The 20,746-nt window shown below is 41.3% G+C and overlaps 1 protein-coding gene across 3 annotated transcripts in view; it reads right to left on the reverse strand.

The window, feature by feature from the left end:
• Positions 1 to 20,309, reverse strand: part of LOC122545806 (histone deacetylase 2) — a 94,255-nt gene extending 73,946 nt beyond the window's left edge. Inside the window, exon 1 of one of the 3 annotated variants that reach the window (XM_043684717.1) lies at positions 20,088 to 20,309. In XM_043684717.1, coding sequence (XP_043540652.1) covers positions 20,088 to 20,139 — 52 coding nt within the window. In that variant the 5' untranslated portion in view covers positions 20,140 to 20,309. Of the gene's footprint in view, positions 1 to 4,787; positions 4,807 to 19,599; positions 19,878 to 20,087 lie in introns of those variants that run through there. The other 2 variants (XM_043684722.1, XM_043684729.1) reach the window with 2 other exon arrangements.
• Positions 20,310 to 20,746: the final 437 nt, after the last annotated feature.

A 20,746-nucleotide genomic window follows, 5' to 3' on the forward strand; every position in this document is an offset into this window, starting at 1 on the left:
GGTCGAACTCGAATGCTGAACATAGGATTAAAGACAGGATTCTTGGCAGAATGGAGGAACAGAGGGATCTGGGTGTGCAAGTACATAGATCCCTCAAAGTTGCCACCCAAGTGAATAGGGTTGTTAAGAAAGTATATGGTGTTTTGGCTTTCATTAACAGGGGTATCGAGTTTAAGAGCTGCAAGGTTTTGCTGCAGCTCTACAAGTCCCTGGTGAGACCACACTTGAAATATTGTGTCCAGTTCTCGTCGCCCTACTATAGGAAAGATACAGAGAATTTGGAGAGGGTGGAAAGAAGGTTTACCAGGATGCTGCCTGGACTGGAGGGCTTGCCGTATGTAGAAAGGTTGAATAAACTCGGACTTTTTTCTCTGAAGAGAAGGAGGAAGAGAGGAGACCTAATTGAGATGTACAAAATAATGAGAGGAATAGATAGAGTCAATAGCCAGAGACTTTTGCCCAGGGCAACATTGACTGGTATGAGAAGTAATTGTTTGAAGATATTAGGAGGAAGGTATAAAAGGAGACATCAGAGGTAGGCTCTTTACGCAAAGAGTTGTGAATGCATGGAATGCATTGCCAGTTGAGGTGGTGGAAGCGAAGTCATTAGGGACATTTAAGCTGAACATGCACATGGATAGCAGTGAGTTGAGGGATGCGTAGTCTCAGCACAACATTGTGGGCCTAAGGGCCTGTTCTGTGCTGTACTTTTCTATCATCTATCTATCTATCTATCTATCTATCTATCTATCAGTAGTGGGCCACAAAAGGCAGGAAAAGGGTGATGCCAAAAGTCAGATCAAGCTCAACATAATGTTGGGAATTTTTAGCCAAACCCATATGGCAGAAAACTGAACAGGAAATTTGAAGTTGTCTATTTTTTCCCCCAGGGTATAAAATGGCTAGTCACGAAATTAATTAAAACTGGTTAGAAATTAAAATTATGCCTAATATTATGCAGCTTTTCTTTACTTAAATCAATGGCCCCTATGGATCTTATGACTGTAGCTCTGCAAACATCCAACTGCTTATAAACACGTTGAAATTTTGATTTCTGCTGCTGATTATTCTGCAGGCAGAGACAGGGTCCTGGAGTGCAAAAACTAAGAAACACTGCTGTCTTTGAAGTGCGCTGCACTAACTACAACTGAGTTCTCACGCTTAGCAACTTAATCAGTAGAAGAGATTTTCATTCTGTTGTTGAGTTGCACTAAAAGAGTTACCATGATCATGGATCACCAATAGACATACAGAATTTTAATTATGATTTTTTTTGAAACAATAAAGTACATACATCCAAAAGTTGACTGCAGACCTAAGTTCAGTATCTGCCTGGAGACAGCAAGATTTTAAAAGGTCCTATCTGATGAAAGCATACTTCAAACTGGTTTGTCTAAGAATGGACTCAACCTGCCCCCTCAGCAAGGACCTGGTGGCTTCAAAGGTAATAATATCATACTGCTTTCTGAGAAAGCCACCGAGATCAGACAGACCAAACTGCTGTAGGAAATAATGCCCGGCAATTTCCCTGACTGTGCAGTCTATAACTGACAAGATCAGCTAGTGGAGGCTGAGGTGGCACTGCAAATAGAAGACCCTCAAATCTCATTACCTTAAATCTTTGTTGGGAGTATAGAAGACCCCAAGCATGTGATAAATAAAACTACTTTGTTGGTAGCAGCCCAACAAGCTGCTAAAAAAAAAGCTAGTTCAGACTCATTCACGATGATATTGAGCAGAAGTAGCTCCTGAACATTATAATATTAAAATGGGAGTGATGAATGAATGAAGACTCCCAACTCAACAGATACACGAATGAGTAGGGAACACTAATCTATCAGGTAGTGGTGTTGCCAAGATACCCAAGGGAAATACTGCAGCTAGCTTATGAGATTTCGTGGTTGGACATATCGATAAATGCAAAACCCCAGGCCACATTAGCCAACCTTTCTACTGGCCACAGCTGCACAAAAACGTAATAACGTTTCTGAGAATCTGCTAATCCTGTCAGGTTGTGGTAAAGCTCCAAAATGCAATAAGACATGCGTCTATGATTCCCCAGACAGTGTTTGGAGAGCTATTCAGCGAGACGTTAGCGAGCCGTATGGGACTTCTGCCCAAAATAAACGGAGGAGTACCAGTATATTCTTACCATTACGGGCATGCTACTCACTTCCCCATAGGTTGTTCCTCCAAGATAAAATTAAACCGGAACAGCCACATAATATATTGTAGCAACAAATGTAGATCAGAGACTAGAAACTCAATTTCTGATCCCCAATTTCTGTTCATCATCTACAAGGCACAAGTCAGGAGTGTATTGAAATACTTTCCACATTCCTGCAGTTCCAATAACATTCAAGAAGCTCAGACCATCCAGGACAAAGCAGCCCATTTGATTGGCACCCCTTCTACAACCTTCAACATTTGCTATCTTCATCAGCAATGGCAGCAGTGTATGCCATATACACTGTGCATTGCAGCAACTTACCAAGCTCCTTCAACAGGATCTTCCAAAACCATAACCTCAAACATCAATAATGACAAGGGCAGAGATGAATGAAAACACCACTACTTAAAAAGATCCCCCCAAAACTACATATCATTGTTCCTTCACGGTCCCTGGATAAAAATCCTCAAAATTCCTTCCTAACAGCACAAAGGTTGGACATATACCCCAATGTGATACTGTATTTTTCTGAACTTTAGTAACTGTTCATGAACTGAAAGAATCAGCTGTAACTCTTTCTGGAATCAACTGTTTCCCGAGATGAAGGGGACAAAGAGAATAAGCCGACAAAAGGAATAAGGTAAAAAGGTTAATTGTAGGAAAGGTTGTGTCTTCACACTGAACACCGAATGTAACAAGGAACAGGGAGCTACTTCTTATAAGAGCTGCAATGTTGAGGACTCCAGAAGTGTATTCAATGTTGGGGATGAAAGAATCTAATGGATCACCACAAACTAATATTCACACTACAAACTTGAAAAAGAGAAAATCGCATAAGAATTCAATTCCACATTCTTCAACACAGAATTTCGAAGAATAACAATGTAAAATGATCAAACTCTGGACACATCCACAGACAGACACTGCTGAATGGAATTGTAGCTAAATCCCACCATTAACTGGATAATAACCCAAGTTGGGTTGTGAAGCTTAACTTGCTTAATGGGTCTTATTTGGTTGCTGTATGCAATAAAGTTTAAATAATTGTCTCAGTATTTGATTGTCTGTGAGATTTAATAATAAGTAGCTGAATTAAAGTAGCCTGTGGTAATTTACCCACAACCCCAATTATTGCAATGTTTCAAGAAGGCAGCTCACTTGCACCTTCTCGACGGCAACTAGGGATGAGCAGAAAATGACAAAAAAACATCTTTGAGTGATCCAATGCATACTATTCTCTTATGCTTTCACCACAGACCAAAGATCATCAGAATAAGATCATAACTGGAGTAGGCCATTTGGCCCCTTGAGCACACTCCTCCATTTAATAACACCATAGACAATAATGAAGACCATTTAATGTACCATGTCCACGTCAGTCAAAGGTCTGGCTTTACTAATCCCATTTTCCAACCTTTGGCCTATAACTTTGGAGACTAATAAATATCAAAATATGTTATGAGAGCTTTTGATGCAATTACTCTTTCAGGCAGTGCGTTCCAGACTTCCAACCTACTTGGAGTAAAAACAATATCTCAATTCTCGCCTTAGCCTTCTACCTCTCATCTTAAATCTATGACCCCTGTTTATTGACCGCTCTACTAATGGAGAAAGTGCCTTCCTATCGAGCTATTAATGCCCTCTATAATTTCAGACACCTGTATCTCCTGTCTCCTGGTTATATCCTCAAATTGCTCCATAATGTTTTTCAAACATGACCATCCCCTTAACAAATGCACGCCACTCTCCCTGATTAATGCACATCCGCCCAAGTGCAGAATATTTAGTCCCTTATATTTTTCTAATAACCCCCCAACACTGAGATGAGACTGACTGACCTTATACTTCCTGGTCAAACTCTTCTCTGGTTTAAATAAATGGACAGCATTAGCAGTCTTCCATTCCTCTGTCACGTGATTTGTGGCCAGAGAGGATTTAAAAATTACAGCCAAGACCAAAGGTACCTTCTCCATCAACAACTTGGAATACTTCTCATCCAGGTCTGCAGATTCATCCAATCTAAAATTGTTTCCTCTTTATATTAATTTCTTCCAATATTTCACAGTCCTCCACTCTGATAACAGAAAGGGATGACATATCTATCGTAATGAAGATTGACAGAAAGCACTCTGTGACACAGGTTGTTTCTATGGTCCCAAATGGGCCTTCCTCTTTCCCTAATTACGTTGCTCTTAAATCTTGTTTGAAAAAACTCTTTGGAGTTTCCTTCATTTTACTCACCAATGCTGATTATGGGCCTTAACTATCCTTTCCTGCCTACGCACCTATCCCTCGTGCATAACTCTCAATTCCCTCGATGACCGAAAATGTATCTAACTCAGCCTTGAATGCATTCAGTCATTCAGCCTTTATTGCTCTCTGGGAGAGAGGATTCCAAAGATTAATAGCCCTCTGAGAGAAAATACTCCTCTTCATCTCAATCATAAGAGGGACACCCTTTATTTTGAAACTATGTCCCATAATCTAGATTTTCTGACAAGGTAAACATCCTTTCTGCATCAGTCCTGTCAAGCACATCACTATCATCTTCTGTTGCTTTAATTGAGTGAGCATCACATATTTACATCAAGATTGCACCTACATTTTTGAATCTTACCTTTTACGTTTTAATAAGATCACCTCTCATCCTTTTCCCCAAACCGCTCAACCTTTCCTCAGAGGACAAGCCCTTTATCCAGGAATTTGAGTTATGAGGTGATAATATTAATTGGAACAGAAAAACAGGAGACCATTCAGTTTATTGAGCCTGTGCCACCATTCCATATTTAGCCAGATACTCCCACATTCCACAAAAAGAATAAATTTTAAAAATTACCTCTGTCCAATCCTCTGAAGTTACATAATGTTGCAGATATACAAAAATAGCAAAGGAAAAGAAACTCAGCAGGTCTTGTTCCTCAGCTCATAAACTTATTTTTATTGCATAGAATTGTCAAAAACATTCGAATTGTTGCCCCATGTAAATTCAAAAGTACTAAATAGTTTTGAGTACATAAACTAGAAGAAAACTCAATAAGCATTCATAGTATTGAGAAGAGCAATATAATAAAGCAATTTCACAGAAATTTTGTTCCACTTAAATAGTGATATGCCTACATAGAATTTATCCAACTAGTAACAAAACAACAACATACTTATGACATTCAGAAAATACAACATAAACTGTTCCCAAGCAATTGAGCAAATTATGCCAAAACTAATTTTTTGGCATAATGTTTTGGAAAAAATTAGGTTTTTTTTTAAAAGAGTTACTTAATATTGGAGCAGTCATGGTCGGTCATAAGGAAACTCAAGATGGCAGGTCAAAATCATGAGTCAAGAAGAAAGGCAAGAATCTTTACCCTATTTTTTCCCCATCTTTTCCCTACGAAGGTGTGAGAAGGGAGGGAAGGGTCCTGTAATAAAAGCACTGCCTCTCCACAGTTTCCGAATGAACATCAATTTATCATTTCTGAAAAATAACATTTGAATAACTAAGTGAAGGAGAACAATCAGGATTGTTTCGAATCTGCTTACTAAATGTAGTAATGTTACGATAATTGGAGATCAGAGTCACATAAATAGGGAAATATTTCTTCAGTTTTTGATCAAAATCTAAAAACTCACCTACAGCGCCAGTACTGTTACCCCCACTTAAATAAACACCTGATAAATGAACATTTTTGTTAAGAAAACGGTAATTGAAAAATCAAACCAATTTATATCTAAATATATAGATATATAAATTATATTTAATTTATGGCATAATTGTTTTACACATCCTAAACCGTAATTATGTTTGCACGCTTGTGACAATTTGAACATTGATGTTTCAGGTAATTGTATAATTGACACTACGCCATTAGAATTAAATAGATTGTAATAAACACCATGTGGGTTTACAGAGATGGGGTCGATTTGGATGGGATGCTCTTCAGAGGGTTGGCGCAGACTTGATGGGCTGAATGGCTTCTTCCTGCACTGTAGGCATTCTGTGATTCTACAATACATTGTGCAACAGAAAGATACCAATAGCTCACTGTGAACTCAAAATGGAATAAATCTTGTAAAAACTGGTTATAGAGAACAAGAAATCACCTGCATAACTTGCTGCCATTTATTTAGGAAATTTTGAAATTACTAAGAGGGCAGAGCAAAGAAAAAAAAACAACAGTTTAGAGGACAATACTCTGCATGGGTAAAGAATTTTAAAATTCTGATTAATAAGATGGTTAAACAGTTTATCAGTTCCCCTAGTATTCCATTTTAATGAATGTTTATGAGCAAATATAATCCTTGAACAATTCTTCTGGAAGCATCCCATGTTATCAAATTTATGTCGCACTTCAGGAAAAGATGCACACTTTTGTGAATAGATCTAAATATTACAAATACACCTAATGTAATGTCCAAGTTTATCGTAAACTAATTTCCAACTGTCAAGACATATCAAACAGCAATGCCTTAATGTTAATGCTCAATGTCTGATCGTTCAAATTTTTTTTTGCATGAAAAACTGAATAATCTAACAACTTAAAAGAAAGAACTGAGTTATGAGGTGACTATATTAGTAGGAACACAGAAACAGGAGAAGACAATTAAGTCTGTCAAGCCTGTCCCTCCATTTAATACTAGCATGGCGGGTCAAACACTTCAAAATCTTTTACTCATCTCATCTCCAAACCCTGTATGCCACTAATAATCAGAAATCTATTAATCTCTACCTTAAACAGAATCAAAAAACTGAGCCTGCTCGGGCCTCTGTAGGAGAGGATTCCAAAGTTTCACAACCCTCTAAAATAGTTTCTCCTCATCTTGGATCTTAGTGGCATTCTTCTTAATTTTAAACCGTGTCCCCTTGATTTTAAGACTCCCCAACTCAGGGAAGCAGTTTACCTGCATCTACTCTGTCTGTCCCTTTAAGCATTTTGATCACCTCTGCATTCTCAATGCAGATAATCGGCCCCAAATTGCCAAATTTCTTTCAAGGGATACTTTTGTCATCCTAGGAACAATTCAAAACAGCCTTACAACAAAATCAGAGTTTGGAAGAACCATTATTTTATAATGGTTCATCACAACTTTTTTGTACTGTGTCACTATTTACAAAGCATAGAATATTTGCCTTTTTAATCACTTTCTCAATCTGCTCTACCACCTTCAATAGTTTGCTAACATCTACCCCAGTTGATACTCAAATCCTATACATATTTTTTAAAAAACATGAGTCCAGATGCCAGCAAAACCAAAACAACAAAGTAGTCCTTAGTACATCATATGGAGAAAGTGAGGTCTGCAGATGCTGGAGATCAAAGTTGAAACTTTATTGCTGGAACAGCACAGCAGGTCAGGCAGCATCCAGGGAACAGGAGATTCGACGTTTCGGGCACACATTCCTGAAGAAGGGCCTGTGCCCGAAACGTCGAATCTCCTGTTCCCTGGATGCTGCCTGACCTGCTGTGCTGTTCCAGCAATAAAGTTTCAACTTAGTACATCATATACCGCATCTTTTGTTGATCTTATGCAAGTATTCACACCCTGACCTTTCGCCAAAAATCTTTTATGACGACATAAAATGTCTGCGAGCTTTGGGAATGATGTTGGTGGATCAGTCTAGTGATTCGTTTTCACAATGGTTTTTTATTCCCCTGAATAAACATCAGAAAACACAAGTAGATAGTCTCAGTCAGCAGTGCCCACTGGATTCAGGACCATGGTCAGCAACCGGTGCCAATGCAATCTGCAAGGTCCAAACATATTATTGATTTTAACCCATCAAAAGTATTATTCATGGAAAAGTCAACTTCTTTTTCTGCCAAAATATTTGGTGCCAAAAATGAGCTTTTATTGGAATATATACAGTAAATGTGAAAATCCCAGTTGCTAAAATATTTCGTAAAAAAACTATATGCATTCAGTTAGGTTGTGCCAAACTCGGAATCTTCTGTGACCATGGAATATGCAATGAAACCTCCCTCCCATATTGTAATTAAATTAGCTCCTGGACCTGACTGGAAAAGTCTCTTCCCAACCCTCCTCACCTTCCCCCCACCACAAATCATTTTGTGGGCAGCACAGTGGCACAGTGGTTAGCACTGCTGCCTCACAGCACCAGAGACCTGGGTTCAATTCCTGCCTCAGGCAACTGTCTGTGTGGAGTTTGCATATTTGGGCGGCACGGTAGCACAGTGGTTAGCACTGCTGCCTCGCAGCGCCAGAGACCCGGGTTCAATTCCCGCCTCAGGCGACTGACTGTGTGGAGTTTGCACGTTCTCCCTGTGTCTGCGTGGGTTTCCTCCGGGTGCTCCGGTTTCCTCCCACAGTCCAAAGATGTGCAGGTCAGGTGAATTGGCCATGCTAAATTGCCCGTAGTGTTAGGTAAGGGGTAAATGTAGGGGTATGGGTGGGTTACGCTTCGGCGGGTCGGTGTGGACTTGTTGGGCCGAAGGGCCTGTTTCCACACTGTAAAGTAATCTAATTCCCATCCTCGCAACCCTACCTAGACCTCACTCACTTTCGCCCTCCATTCCACACAGTACCCTACACTCATATTCAAGCCTTCATGGTTACTCATGACACCCAATCCACTCAGTGTCCATTTACTCATATGGCCTCTTCCCACTGATTTTGCAGGAACAAAGGCACAAAAGTAGGCCATTTAGCCCCTTAATTATGTTCTACCATTCGATGAGATCATGACAAATCTGGGGCCTAACTCCATATACCTGCCTTTGGCTCATTTCTATTAAAACCTTTGCTTAACAAAAACTGATCTATCTTAGATTTAAAATTAACAACTGATCCAGCATGTACTGCCATTTGTGGAAGAGAGTTCCAAACATCTACCACACTTTGTGGGTTGAAGTCCTTCCTTATGTCGCTCCTGAAAGGTCTGGCCCTAATTCCCAGACAATGCTCTCTAGTTCTAGAATCTCCAATGAGTGGAAGTAGTTTATCTTTACCTACCTGTGTTTTCCTGTTAATATCTTGAACACTTCAATCAGAACTCCTCTTAACTTTCTAAATTCTAGAGAAAACAGCACTAATTATGTATTATCTCTTCTCATAACTTTGCCCCTTAAGTCCAGGTATCATTCTCGTAAACCTTTGTTTTACTCCCCCGAAGGCCAACATATCCTTGTGGTGACCAGATCTGCTCTCAGCACTCCAACTTGCATCTAACCAGGGTTTTGTATATCTGCAGAATAACTTTGCAACCTTGTACTCCATCCTCTAGATATCAAGGCCAGCATTCTATTAACTTTCTAGATTTTTTGCATCTGTTTATGACATTTCAAAGCACTATGCATCTGAACCCCAGAGCTCTTGCAATGCAGAGATCGTGTCCTTAACTCTGAATCAGGAGGCCTTAGTTCAAATCCCATCTGTTCCGGAGGTGTGTGTTATATCCCAAAACAGCTTGATTAGAAACTATCTGCAACTTAACCTCCAAGTCTCTTTGGGAATCCATTGTAGTTAACTTCATACCATCTAGACAGTACCCTGATCTTTTTTTCAGTCGAAATGGATAACCTCACATTTGCTTACATCGTAGTCCAGCTACCACAGTTTTGCCCATTCTCTTCAGCCCCATTCCACACACCCATGTCCATGATCTAATTTCAGTAGTCCCAATCCCACTCTTTTCTGCTTGTTTCCAGCCCACAAACCTCAGCCCCAAACCCCACACCAACAGCTCCACTGACTTCAGATCCTAGTCTTAGTACTTCACATCACTTCCACAATGCTAGCTGCATCCTATCCTGGATTCCAGTCCCCAGGCTTTGACCATATATGGTAGGATACAGCACTAAAATAAATTTATGATCTATAAAGATAAGGCAGGTGAGTAATGTGTTAGGATAAACAGGATTGTGGTGTTTAAAGCACGAGATGTGCTGCACATCAACACCACCATGAGTTTAATTTGGAATGAGAACAAATGTGCAAATGAAATCAATCTTCAGAACTTATTAAAACAAGAAAATGTAGAGTAAAGGGGAAATCAGATAGGGAATGTTAAAACCTAACTTCAGTTAAATGTACTGGAACCAATGACCTCTGTTATATTCCTTATCTTCCTTGTCATTCAAAGATCATTGACACACACTAGGTAAATTCTTCTCGCTTGAATCTGAGAGGGAAAGAGCAGACGAAAATATGGCTGAAACTGGTACAGTTAAAAAAAAAAGTATCTTGAATACACAGGGCACGCAGGAACAAAGTAGAGAACAAGGGAGATCTGATCATTTAAACTGCATTTATTTTGATGCAAAAGGCCTAATAGGGAAGGCAGATGAACTCAGGGCATGGTTAGGAACATGGGACTGGGATATCACAGCAATTACAGACACGTGGCTTTGGGATGGACAGGACTGGCAGCATGTTGTTCAGGGTATAGGATTGGCCGATGAGATAGGAGCGGGTGAGGACCGAATCGCCTCCGCCCCCTCCCCCTCCCCCGGTCCGCAGGGTCCTGCTCCCCGAGAGACGTAGGCCGGACCCCCCCCTCAGCACACTGCCTCCCTCCTCCTCCTGCACCGTCTCCTCCCGCTGCCTTCGCTCGCACAGCGAGTGCGCCTCCTCCTGGACTCTCTTCTCAGCCGGCTGGCCGCACGAGCCACACACCACCGTCCGGGAACGGAGCAGGTACTCCCCATCCGAGCCCGACACTGCCTGGGGGGGGGGGGGGGGGGGGGGGGAGGAGGGGGGGGGGGGGGGGGGGGGGGGGGGGGGGGGGGGGCAAGAGAGGATGGGGAGTGGCATTTTTGATTAGGGATAACATTATGGCCGTTTTTAGGGAGGACATTCCTGGGAATACATCTAGGGAAGATATTTGAGTGGAACTGAGAAATAAAAAAGGGATGATCACGTTATTGGGATTGTACTATAGACTCCCCAGTAGTCACTGGGAAATTGAGAAACAAATTTGTAAGAAGATCTCATATATCTTTAAGAATAACAGAGTTACGATAGGAGATTTTAACTTATCAAACATAGACGGGGAATGCCATACTGTTAAGAACTTGGAGGGAGAGGAATTTGTCAAGTGTGTACAAGAAACTTTTCTGATTCAGTATGTTGATGTACTTGCTGGAGAAGGTGCAAAACTTGAACTATTCTTGGGAAATAAGGCAGGGCAGGTGACTGAGGTGTCAGTGGGGGAGCACTTTGGGGCCAGTAACCATTATTTTAAAATGAATGGAATTGTGATGGAAAAGGATAGACTGGATCTAAAAGTTAAAGTTTTAAAATGGAGGAAGATTGGAAAATGGGAAGCCTTCAAAATGAGACAACAAGAGTCCAGAGACAGTATGTTCCTGTTAGGGTGAAGGGCAAGGCTAGTAGGTGTTGGGAATGCTGGATAATGAAGTAATTCAGATTTTGCTCAAGAATAAGAAGGAAGCATATGTCAGGTATGGACAGCAGAAATTGAGAGATTCTCTATAACAGTATAAAAGCTGTAGGAGTGTACTGAAGAGGAAAATTGTGAGGGCAAGAAAGGGTCATGAGATAGCTTTGGCAAATAGGGTTAAGGATTCAACAAATACATTAAGGACAAAAGGGTAACTTTGAAGAGAGTAGGGCCACTTAAAAATCAAAAAGGCCACCATAGCGTGGAACCGCAGGAGATAGGGAAGATAGTAAACAAGTATTTTGCATCAGTGTTTACCGTGGAGAAGGACATGGAAAATATAGAATGTGGGGAAATAAATACAGGTAGTTCGCGGATAACATGCGGTCCAGCAGCACAATTTGCTTATAATGTCGCTGAGGAATTAAGGAACAAGTGTTTTGGGAACGCTTACCTCTGTTCCCAATGGCACAATTCCAGCAGTGATTGTTTTGCGTGCTTCATTATGCGCATGCACCAATGTCTGCGCCAAAGTCTCTGCATTGTTCTGCACACACAATGTCTACACTGAAGTCTTCATGCTGTTCTGTGCATGTGCCGATGTCAGCTGCCAACAGAGCAGCTTTCTTGAGAGGAACACTACTCCTAGATTATCCCTTTTTTTGAAAAGAGTGGAGGGACATAGTGACAAGAATGTTAGCAAGAAAAGTCCTGGTGATAGAATTGCAGATGGTGAATCCAAAAAAAGGCTAGAACACTGAAGAGAAGCTAGATATTACAAAGCATTTTGGGCAGAAGGAGACAATATGTGATATAGCTTGCTTAACAGGAATGAGGAAGTCGACCTTACATACCATGATGGCCCTCGCCCCTGCATAAACAATATTTTTCAGAAGTAAGTGTTAAATTTACTTTTGTTTCATTGATAAATACCTTCGTTCAGGCTGCATTTTGTGTTCGACTTTTGGGTGCTTTTTGAATGATCATGAATGATATTCTTTGCTGGTCTGCCCCAACCCCACTTTTCCCAAAGGCCCCATTATTTGTATTTAGGGATTTTTTCTATGAAGTGAGGTTTCGCTGGAATGCAACTATGATGTTAGAGAACAAACTGAAGCGACATCTTGAAAAATGTCCTTAAAAAGATGTGGTGGTGCTGGATGTCTTAAAACACAAAGGTGGATACATCCCTGGGACTTCATCAGGTGTACCCTAGGACTCCATGGGAAGCTAGGGAAGAGATTGTGCCCTTTGCTGAGATATTTTTACCACTGATAGCCATAGGCAAGGTGCCAGAAGACTGGAGATTGGCTAACATTGTGACACTATTTAAGGTGGCAAGGAAAAGCCAGGGAACTACAGACCGGTGAACCTGACATCGATGGTGGGCAAGTTGTTGGAGGGAATCTGGAGGGACAGGATTTATGTATATTTGGAAAGGCAAGGATTGATTAGGAATAGTCAACATGGCTTTGTATGTGGGAAATAGTGTCTCATGAACTTGAGTTTTTTGAAGAAGTAGCAAAGAGGAATGATGAGGGCAGAGCAGCTGGTTTACCAATATAGACTTCAGTAAGGCGTTCAATAAGGTTCCTCGCGGTAGACTGGTTAGCAACGTTAGATCACACAGAATAGAGGGAGATCTAGCTGTGTGGATACAGATCTGGCTCAATACCGATTGTCGCATTTCAAGAACACAGCTCACCACCACCTGTTCAAGAGCAAGAGGATGGCGGACGACGATTGCTTTTCAGACTAGAAGCCTGTGACCAGCGATGTACCCCAAGAATCGGTGCTAGTCCACTGCTTTTCATCATTTATATAATTGATTTGGATGTGAACAAAGGAGGTACAGTTACTAAGTTTACAGATAACACCAAAATTGGAGATGTAGTGGACAGTGAAGAAGTACAATGGGATCTGATCAGATGGGCCAAGGAGTGGCAGATGGAGTTTAATTTAGATAAATGTGAACTGTTGCATTTTAGAAAAGCAAATCAGGGCAGGACTTCCACACTTAATGGTAAGATTCTGGGGAAGTGTTGATGAACAAAGAGATATTGGAGTGCAGGTTCATAATTCCTTGAAAGTGGAGTCACAGGCAGGTGTAAGATAGTGAAGGAGGCATTGGTATGCTTACCTTTATTGGTCAGTACCTTGAGTATACATGTTGGGAGGTCATGTTGCGGTTTGATATGACATTGTAAGGCCATGTTTGGAATACTGCATGCAATTCTGATCTCCCTGTTATAGAAAAGATGTTGTCAAACTTGAAAGGGTTCAGGAAAGATTTATAATGATATTGCCAGGGCTGGAGGGTTTGATTTATAGGGAAAGGCTGAATAGGCTGGGGCTATTTTCACTGGAGCATCAGAGACTGAGGGGTTACCTTAGAGAGGTTTATAAAATCGAGACGCATTGATAGGGTAAACAGACAAGGTATTTTCCCTGAGGTGAGGGAGTCCACAACTAGAGGGCATAGGTTTAAGGTGAGAGGGCAACGATTTAAAAGGGATCTAAGGGGCAACTTTTTCACACAGAGGGTTGTGTGTGTATGGAAAGAGCTGCCATAGGAAGTGGTGGAGTCTGGTACAATTACAACATTTAAAAGGCATCTGGATGGGTAAATGAATAAGAAAGGTTTCTGGCAAATGGGACTAGATTTATTTAGGATATCTGAACATCATGGATAAGTTGGACCGAAGGGTTTACTTCAATGCTGTATATCTCCATGACTCTCAATGAGAGACTGAGAATAGCATGGAAGTTACACAAAAAGGGACACAAAACTTTTACCGGCATGCAAAGAGTAAGCAAATAGAGCAGGGGGGAGGGGGAATGAGGAGAGGGACCTATATGAAACAATTTGGGTGATCTATGCTTTATCTAAAATTAAAGGTGCAGAGCAAGGCTATTATACTTAATATACATTTTGTGTCCATGTTTACAAGTGGAAAGCTACTGCCAATATATGGACAGAAATGGAGATATTGGAGGTAATTTATGAGGTGAATATTGATAAGTTGGTTGAACTGGAAAGGATAACTATGCTTAAAATGGATGATTCACCTGGTCCAGATGACTTTCATCCCAGGTTATTAAAGAAAGTAGAAATCAAGGTAGCAGAAAAGCTTACCAACATCTTGCAACCTTCTCCATGTTCAAGAAAGATGTCAGAGAAACAAAGTGTGGCAAGTGTGATGTCATTATTAAAGAAAGGGTACAAGGTCACCCCTTAAAATTATTTAACATCAGTGGTGGGCAAGGGTTAAAACAAAATCAACAAGCCCAGAGGTGGTTCTCATTAATTAGGGAAAACCAACAGGAATCTCAAGAAGTCCACAGTCCTGGAGGAATCTATTTGATTTATTTTGATGAAGTAGCAAAGAAAGTTAATAAAGGGAATGCAATGAAAGTTGTCTATATGATTTTTTAATTATTTGAAGTACTATATACAAAATTGAAAGGTTAACAAAACTGAGACTAGAGGAATAGGAGTCAATGTCAGTCTTGATAAGCAAAAAAAAGACTTAAAGACAGAAATCATTGAAACATGTAAAACTGGTTGTTTTTCAGACTGGATTTGATTGATGGGATTGTTTTCCAGGATTCAGCGTTAGTACCTTGGTTTCTTTTGATAGATATTATATATATAAAACTTGGATATTGGAATAAAATAGAATTTGAGGTACATAAGATGCTAAAGGGGTTGACAAAGTAGACATAGAAGGATAGTTCCTCATGTGAGAAATCTAGAATAAGAGGTCATAGTTTTAAGATAACAGGGAGCAGACTTAAAACAGATGAGGAGAAATTACTTCCCTCAAAGGATTGTGAATCTCAGAATTTACTAGCCCAGAGTGTGGTGGAGGCTGAGAGATTAAGTAAATTTAAGTAGAAGATAGACAGACATTTAATTAGTAGTGGGTTGAAGAGTAATGGAGAGTGGGCAAGAACAGAGAGTGGAGGCTGAGATGTGATCAGCCATGATTCTATCAACTGATGGAACAGGTTCAAAGGGTTGAATTGCCTGCTCCTACTCTTAGTTCATGTGCTCAAAGGGGTAGGCAAAGAAAATATACTCAAAATAATATGAAGTGTGTGCAGGTATCATAGGGAACTATGATTTGTGCTCATAAATCTTTGAAGGTGGCCCAAAATATTGAGAATAGCCAGTTTGGGGTCTTGGGCTACAGAAATATAAAAGTAAGTTATGCTGAAATGTAAAGCTCTGAGGCTACAACCAGTGTATTGTAACCCATCCTGGTCACCAGACTTAAGGAAGGATGCAAGGGAATGGAGCATATTTACCAGAATGATCACAATGACAAGGAATTTTAGTTGCAATGTTGGAGAAACTGGAATTATTCTCTTTACAGGTAATTCAGGAAAGATTTTAGAGAAGTGCAAAGCTTTTGGCATGCCTGGATAAGGCAGACAACAAAAAACTATTTCCATTAGGTGTTACGTGGATTGGAAACACAGATTATAGTGAGAGAATAGGGCTCCTCCAAGATCAGCAAGGCAACCTTTGTGTGGAGCCACGAGATGGAGGAGCTACTAAACAAGTATTTCGCATCAGTGTTTACGTGGAGAAGGAAACTGAAGATATAGAATGTAGGGAAATAGATGGTGACATCTTGAAAAATGTCCATATCACAGAGGAGGAAGTGCTGGGTGTCTTGAAATGCATAAAAGTGTTTAAATCCCCAGGACCTGATCAGGTATACCTGAGAGCTCTGTGGGAAGCTAGGGAAGTAACTGCTGGGCTCCTTGCTGAGAATCTGTATCATCGATAGTCATAGGTGAAGCACAGGAGGACTAGAGGTTGGCTAGCATGGTGCCACTGTTTAAGAAAGGTGGAAAGGACAAGCCAGGGAACTATAGACCGGTGAGCCTGACATCGGTGGTGGGCAAGTTGTTGGAGGGAATCCTTAGGGCCAGGATTTACATTTATTTGGAAAGACAAGCATTGATTAGGGATAGTCAACTTGGCTTTATGCATGGAAGTCATGTCTCACAAACTTGACTGACGTTTTTGAAGTAGTAACAAAGAGGATTGATAAAGGCAGATCGGTGAACGTGATCTATATGGTCTTCAGTCAGGCGTTCGACAAGGTTCCCCAAGGGAGATTGATTAGCAAGGTTTGATGTCATGGAATACAGGGAGAATTAGCCATTTGGATACAGAACTGGCTCAAAGGTAGAAGACAAAGTGGTGGAGGGTTGCTTTGCAGACTGGAGGCCTGTGACCAGTGGCATGCCACAAGGATCAGTGCTGGGTCCTCTACTTTTTGTCATTTATATAAATGATTTTACGCGAGCATAAGAGGTACAGTTAGTAGGTTTGCAGATGATACTAAAATTGGAGGTGCAGTGGACAGCAAAGAAGGTTACCTCCGATTAAAAAGGGATCTTGATCAGATGGGCCAACGTGCTGAGGAGTGACAGGTGGAGTTTAATTTAGATAAATGGGAGGTGCTATATTTTGGGAAAGCAAATCTTAGGACTTATACACTTAGTGGTACTGTCCTTGGAAGTGTTGCTGAACAAAGAGACCTTGGAGTGCAGGTTCATAGCTCCTCGAAAGTAGAGTTGCAGGTAGATAGGATAGTGAAAGTGTTTCGAATGCTTTCCTTTATTGGTCAGAGTTTTGAGGATTTGGTGTTGGAGAGACTGTTAGGTCTGAAGATTGATAAGTCTCCGGGGCCTGATGGTCTGCATCCCAGGGTACTGAGGGAGGTGGCTCGGGAAATCGTGGATGCATTGGTGATTATTTTCCAGAGTTCGATAGATTCGGGGTCGGTTCCTGAGGATTGGAGGGTGGCTAATGTTATACCACTTTTTAAGAAAGGTGGGAGAGAGAAAGCAGGAAATTATAGACCAGTTAGTCTGACCTCAGTGGTGGGAAAGATGCTGGAGTCTATTATAAAGGATGAAATTACGACACATCTGGATAGCAGTAACAGGATAGGTCAGAGTCAGCATGGATTTATGAAGGGGAAATCATGCTTGACTAATCTTCTGGAATTTTTTGAGGATGTAACTCTGAAAATGGACGAGGGAGATCCAGTAGATGTAGTGTACATGGACTTTCAGAAAGCTTTTGATAAAATCCCACATAGGAGGTTAGTGAGCAAAATTAGGGCACATGGTATTGGGGACAAAGTACTAACTTGGATTGAAAGTTGGTTGGCTGACAGGAAACAAAGAGGTAAAAACAATTACTCGGATGCTGCCTGAACTGCTGTGCTCTTCCAGCACCATTGATCCAGTGACAGGAAACAAAGAGTAGTGATAAACAGCTCCATTTCGGAATGGCAGGCAGTGACAGGGGGGTAGATTGAGACATATAAGATTATTAAAGGATTGGACACTCTGGCAGCAGGAAACATGTTTCCGCTGATGGGTGAGTGCCGAACCACAGGACACAGCTTAAAAATACAGGGTAGACCATTTAGGACAGAGATGAGGAGAAGCTTCTTCACACAGAGTGGTGGCTGTGTGGAATGCTCTGCCCCAGAGGGCAGTGGAGACCCAGTCTCTGCATTCATATAAGAAAGAGTTGGATAGAGCTCTCAAAGATAATGGAATCAAGGGTTATGGAGATAAGGCAGGAACAGGATACTGATTAGGAATGATCAGCCATGATCATGTTGAATGACGGTGAAGGCTCAAAGGGCTGAATGGCCTACTCCCGCACCTATTGTCTATTGTCTACATGAGTTGGGAGGTCATGTTGCGACTGTACAGGACATTGGTTAGACCACTTTTGGAATATTGTACGCATCTCTGGTCTCCTTCCTATCGGAAAGACGTTGTGAAACTTGAAAGGATTTACAAGGATGTTGCTAGGGTTGGAAGATTTGAGCTATAGGGAGAGGCTGAACAGGCTGGGGCTGTTTTCCTTGGAGCGTCAGAGATTGAGGGGTGACCTTATAGAGGTTTACAAAATCATGAGGTGCATGGATAGGATAAACAGACAAAGTCTTTTCCTTGGGGTGGGGAGTCCAGAACTAGAGGGCATAGGTTTAGGGTGAGAGCGGAAAGATATAAAAGAGACTTGGGGCAACTTTTTCACACAGAGGGTGGTATGTGGATGGAATGAGCTGCCAGAGGAAGTGTTGGAGGCTGTTGCAATTGCAACATTTAAAAAGCCACCTGGATGAGTATATGAACGGGAAGAGTTTGGAAAGGATATGGGCCGGGTGCTGGCAAGTGGAGGAGATTAGGTTGGGATATCTGGTCGGCATGAACGAGTTGGACCGAAGGGTCTGTTTCTATGCTGTACATCTCTATGACTCTGTAAATATAGGGGCATATGAAAAATATTTTTATACAGCAAATGATAATGACCCTGAACTCACTACCTACATGGTGGAGTATGTAGGAGGTATAGATCTATGATTTCAAAAGAAAATCGTAAAAATATTCGAGATAAATAAACTCACAAGATTCCACGGATAGAGGAGGGCAATGAAATTGGCTGTGTTGCTCCAAAGGAAGTTGACATGGACCTAATAGTTTCTGTGCAGTTATACTCAACAATTCAAAGTAAATATAAAAGCAAAAAAGAGAAAAATATCTAAGGGAGGCAATACTTCCTAGGAAGTAGTATCAAAAATCAATGTTTCCATGAATATGTTCTAACAAAAGTAGTTAATGTAATGCTGATCAACTGTTTGAAATAGGAACTGAATAAATATCCACTGGCCTGAAAGTTGCACAATGCACAAATGATAAATCCCCAAGACACAACCGTCACTTTGACTACAGGACTATATGCCAAAAGGTGATTTATAAAAAGACTGTAAACTATCCTCAATAAATGTCACATCCTTTTGGAGCTTTGCATAATTACTCTGGGGAGAATACTCAAACTGGCAAAGGAGACTAGGTCAGATTGGGATGACTAGTTGACATGTACGAGTTGGACTGAACGGTCTGTTTCCACGCTGTGTGACTCTATCAGAAGAACTTTTCCTCCCAGAACTAAAACTGAATTGGAAAACCCATTAAAGACATGATTACACTTAGTGGCCTGAAGTTGCAATGTCTCTTGAAAGCAACTTACCTGCAATATCAAGGAATTTCAAGGCAAAATTGCATCCACTCCAAACCAAGCTCCCACTATCATTTGTAGTAGTTATATTAAGAAAAAAAAAAGAGCTAAATGCCACTTTCACCCAAAAGGACGAACTGCTGTTTCAAGTTTCCACTTTTTCCTTAATTTGGATACAGCTGGCAAAGTGGTCATCCTCCTCTCCTTTTTCTCCCCCTATTCTCCACCCTTCTCCAGCGGTTTGAGAAGGTGGTGGCCAGCCATATAAGGGGGTGCAGGTTCACTGCAAGTATTGTGTCAGGTGAGAGCTGGAGTGTACACTGTGTAGTGCTGGTCACCACATTACAGGGAGGATGTGACTGTCACTGGGGGCGGGGGGGGATTCACCAGCACGTCATCCATCTCTTTCACACACATCTTCACCCCGTCTCTAACTCACTCACTTTCCACTTTCCCCAGGCACTGTAGTACCCTCCCCGCCCCAGTCTCCATTCTCTTACCATCATAATAATAACAAACTTTCTTCTTCCCTCCTCCTGGAGCCAGCGCCATGACAGCAGCAGCGCGAGAGAACGGAGCCGACACCACAGTGGCTCAGTGGGGGGTAGATTTCACGTTGGTCGGTGAGCTCACTGAGATATCACCCTCTTTCTCCTTCACCACAGGAGACAGTATACCATAATATTTAAATAATACTCTTGTCTCTTCCCAGTGGCTCATGGCGTTCACTCTTCCTATACTTGTTTGAATCACACCATCCACCATTCCCCCACGGTTCCCCCAATGGAACAGTCCCACCACGCCCCTTCTCCCTTTCGCACTCGCACCGAGACAAACAGCCGCGGGGACGAGCGGAGCGCGTGATACAGCAGAGCAACGTTCGTGCTGCTACTGCACCTTAGGGAGCACCTGGATGCACCACTGCCTCCAAAAGCGAGATATTTGCAGCTTTCTTTTTGCTTTAACAAAGATATCTCTGGTTAATGAGGCGAGCAAATATAAATGAGTAGACGAGATACATTAAAAGTTGCATCTCTGGGATAACTTGCCTTAGTTTAAGTCGTTCCGGTTAGTTTTGCTCAAGCGTGGAAAGTTATTTGAATCAAGGATTTACACATTATCCTCTGAAATAAATTGCGAGCCCCCATGACCCACCACC

Source organism: Chiloscyllium plagiosum, chromosome 3 (genome assembly GCF_004010195.1).
Source record: "Chiloscyllium plagiosum isolate BGI_BamShark_2017 chromosome 3, ASM401019v2, whole genome shotgun sequence".
Classification (NCBI taxonomy): Eukaryota; Metazoa; Chordata; class Chondrichthyes; order Orectolobiformes; family Hemiscylliidae; genus Chiloscyllium; species Chiloscyllium plagiosum.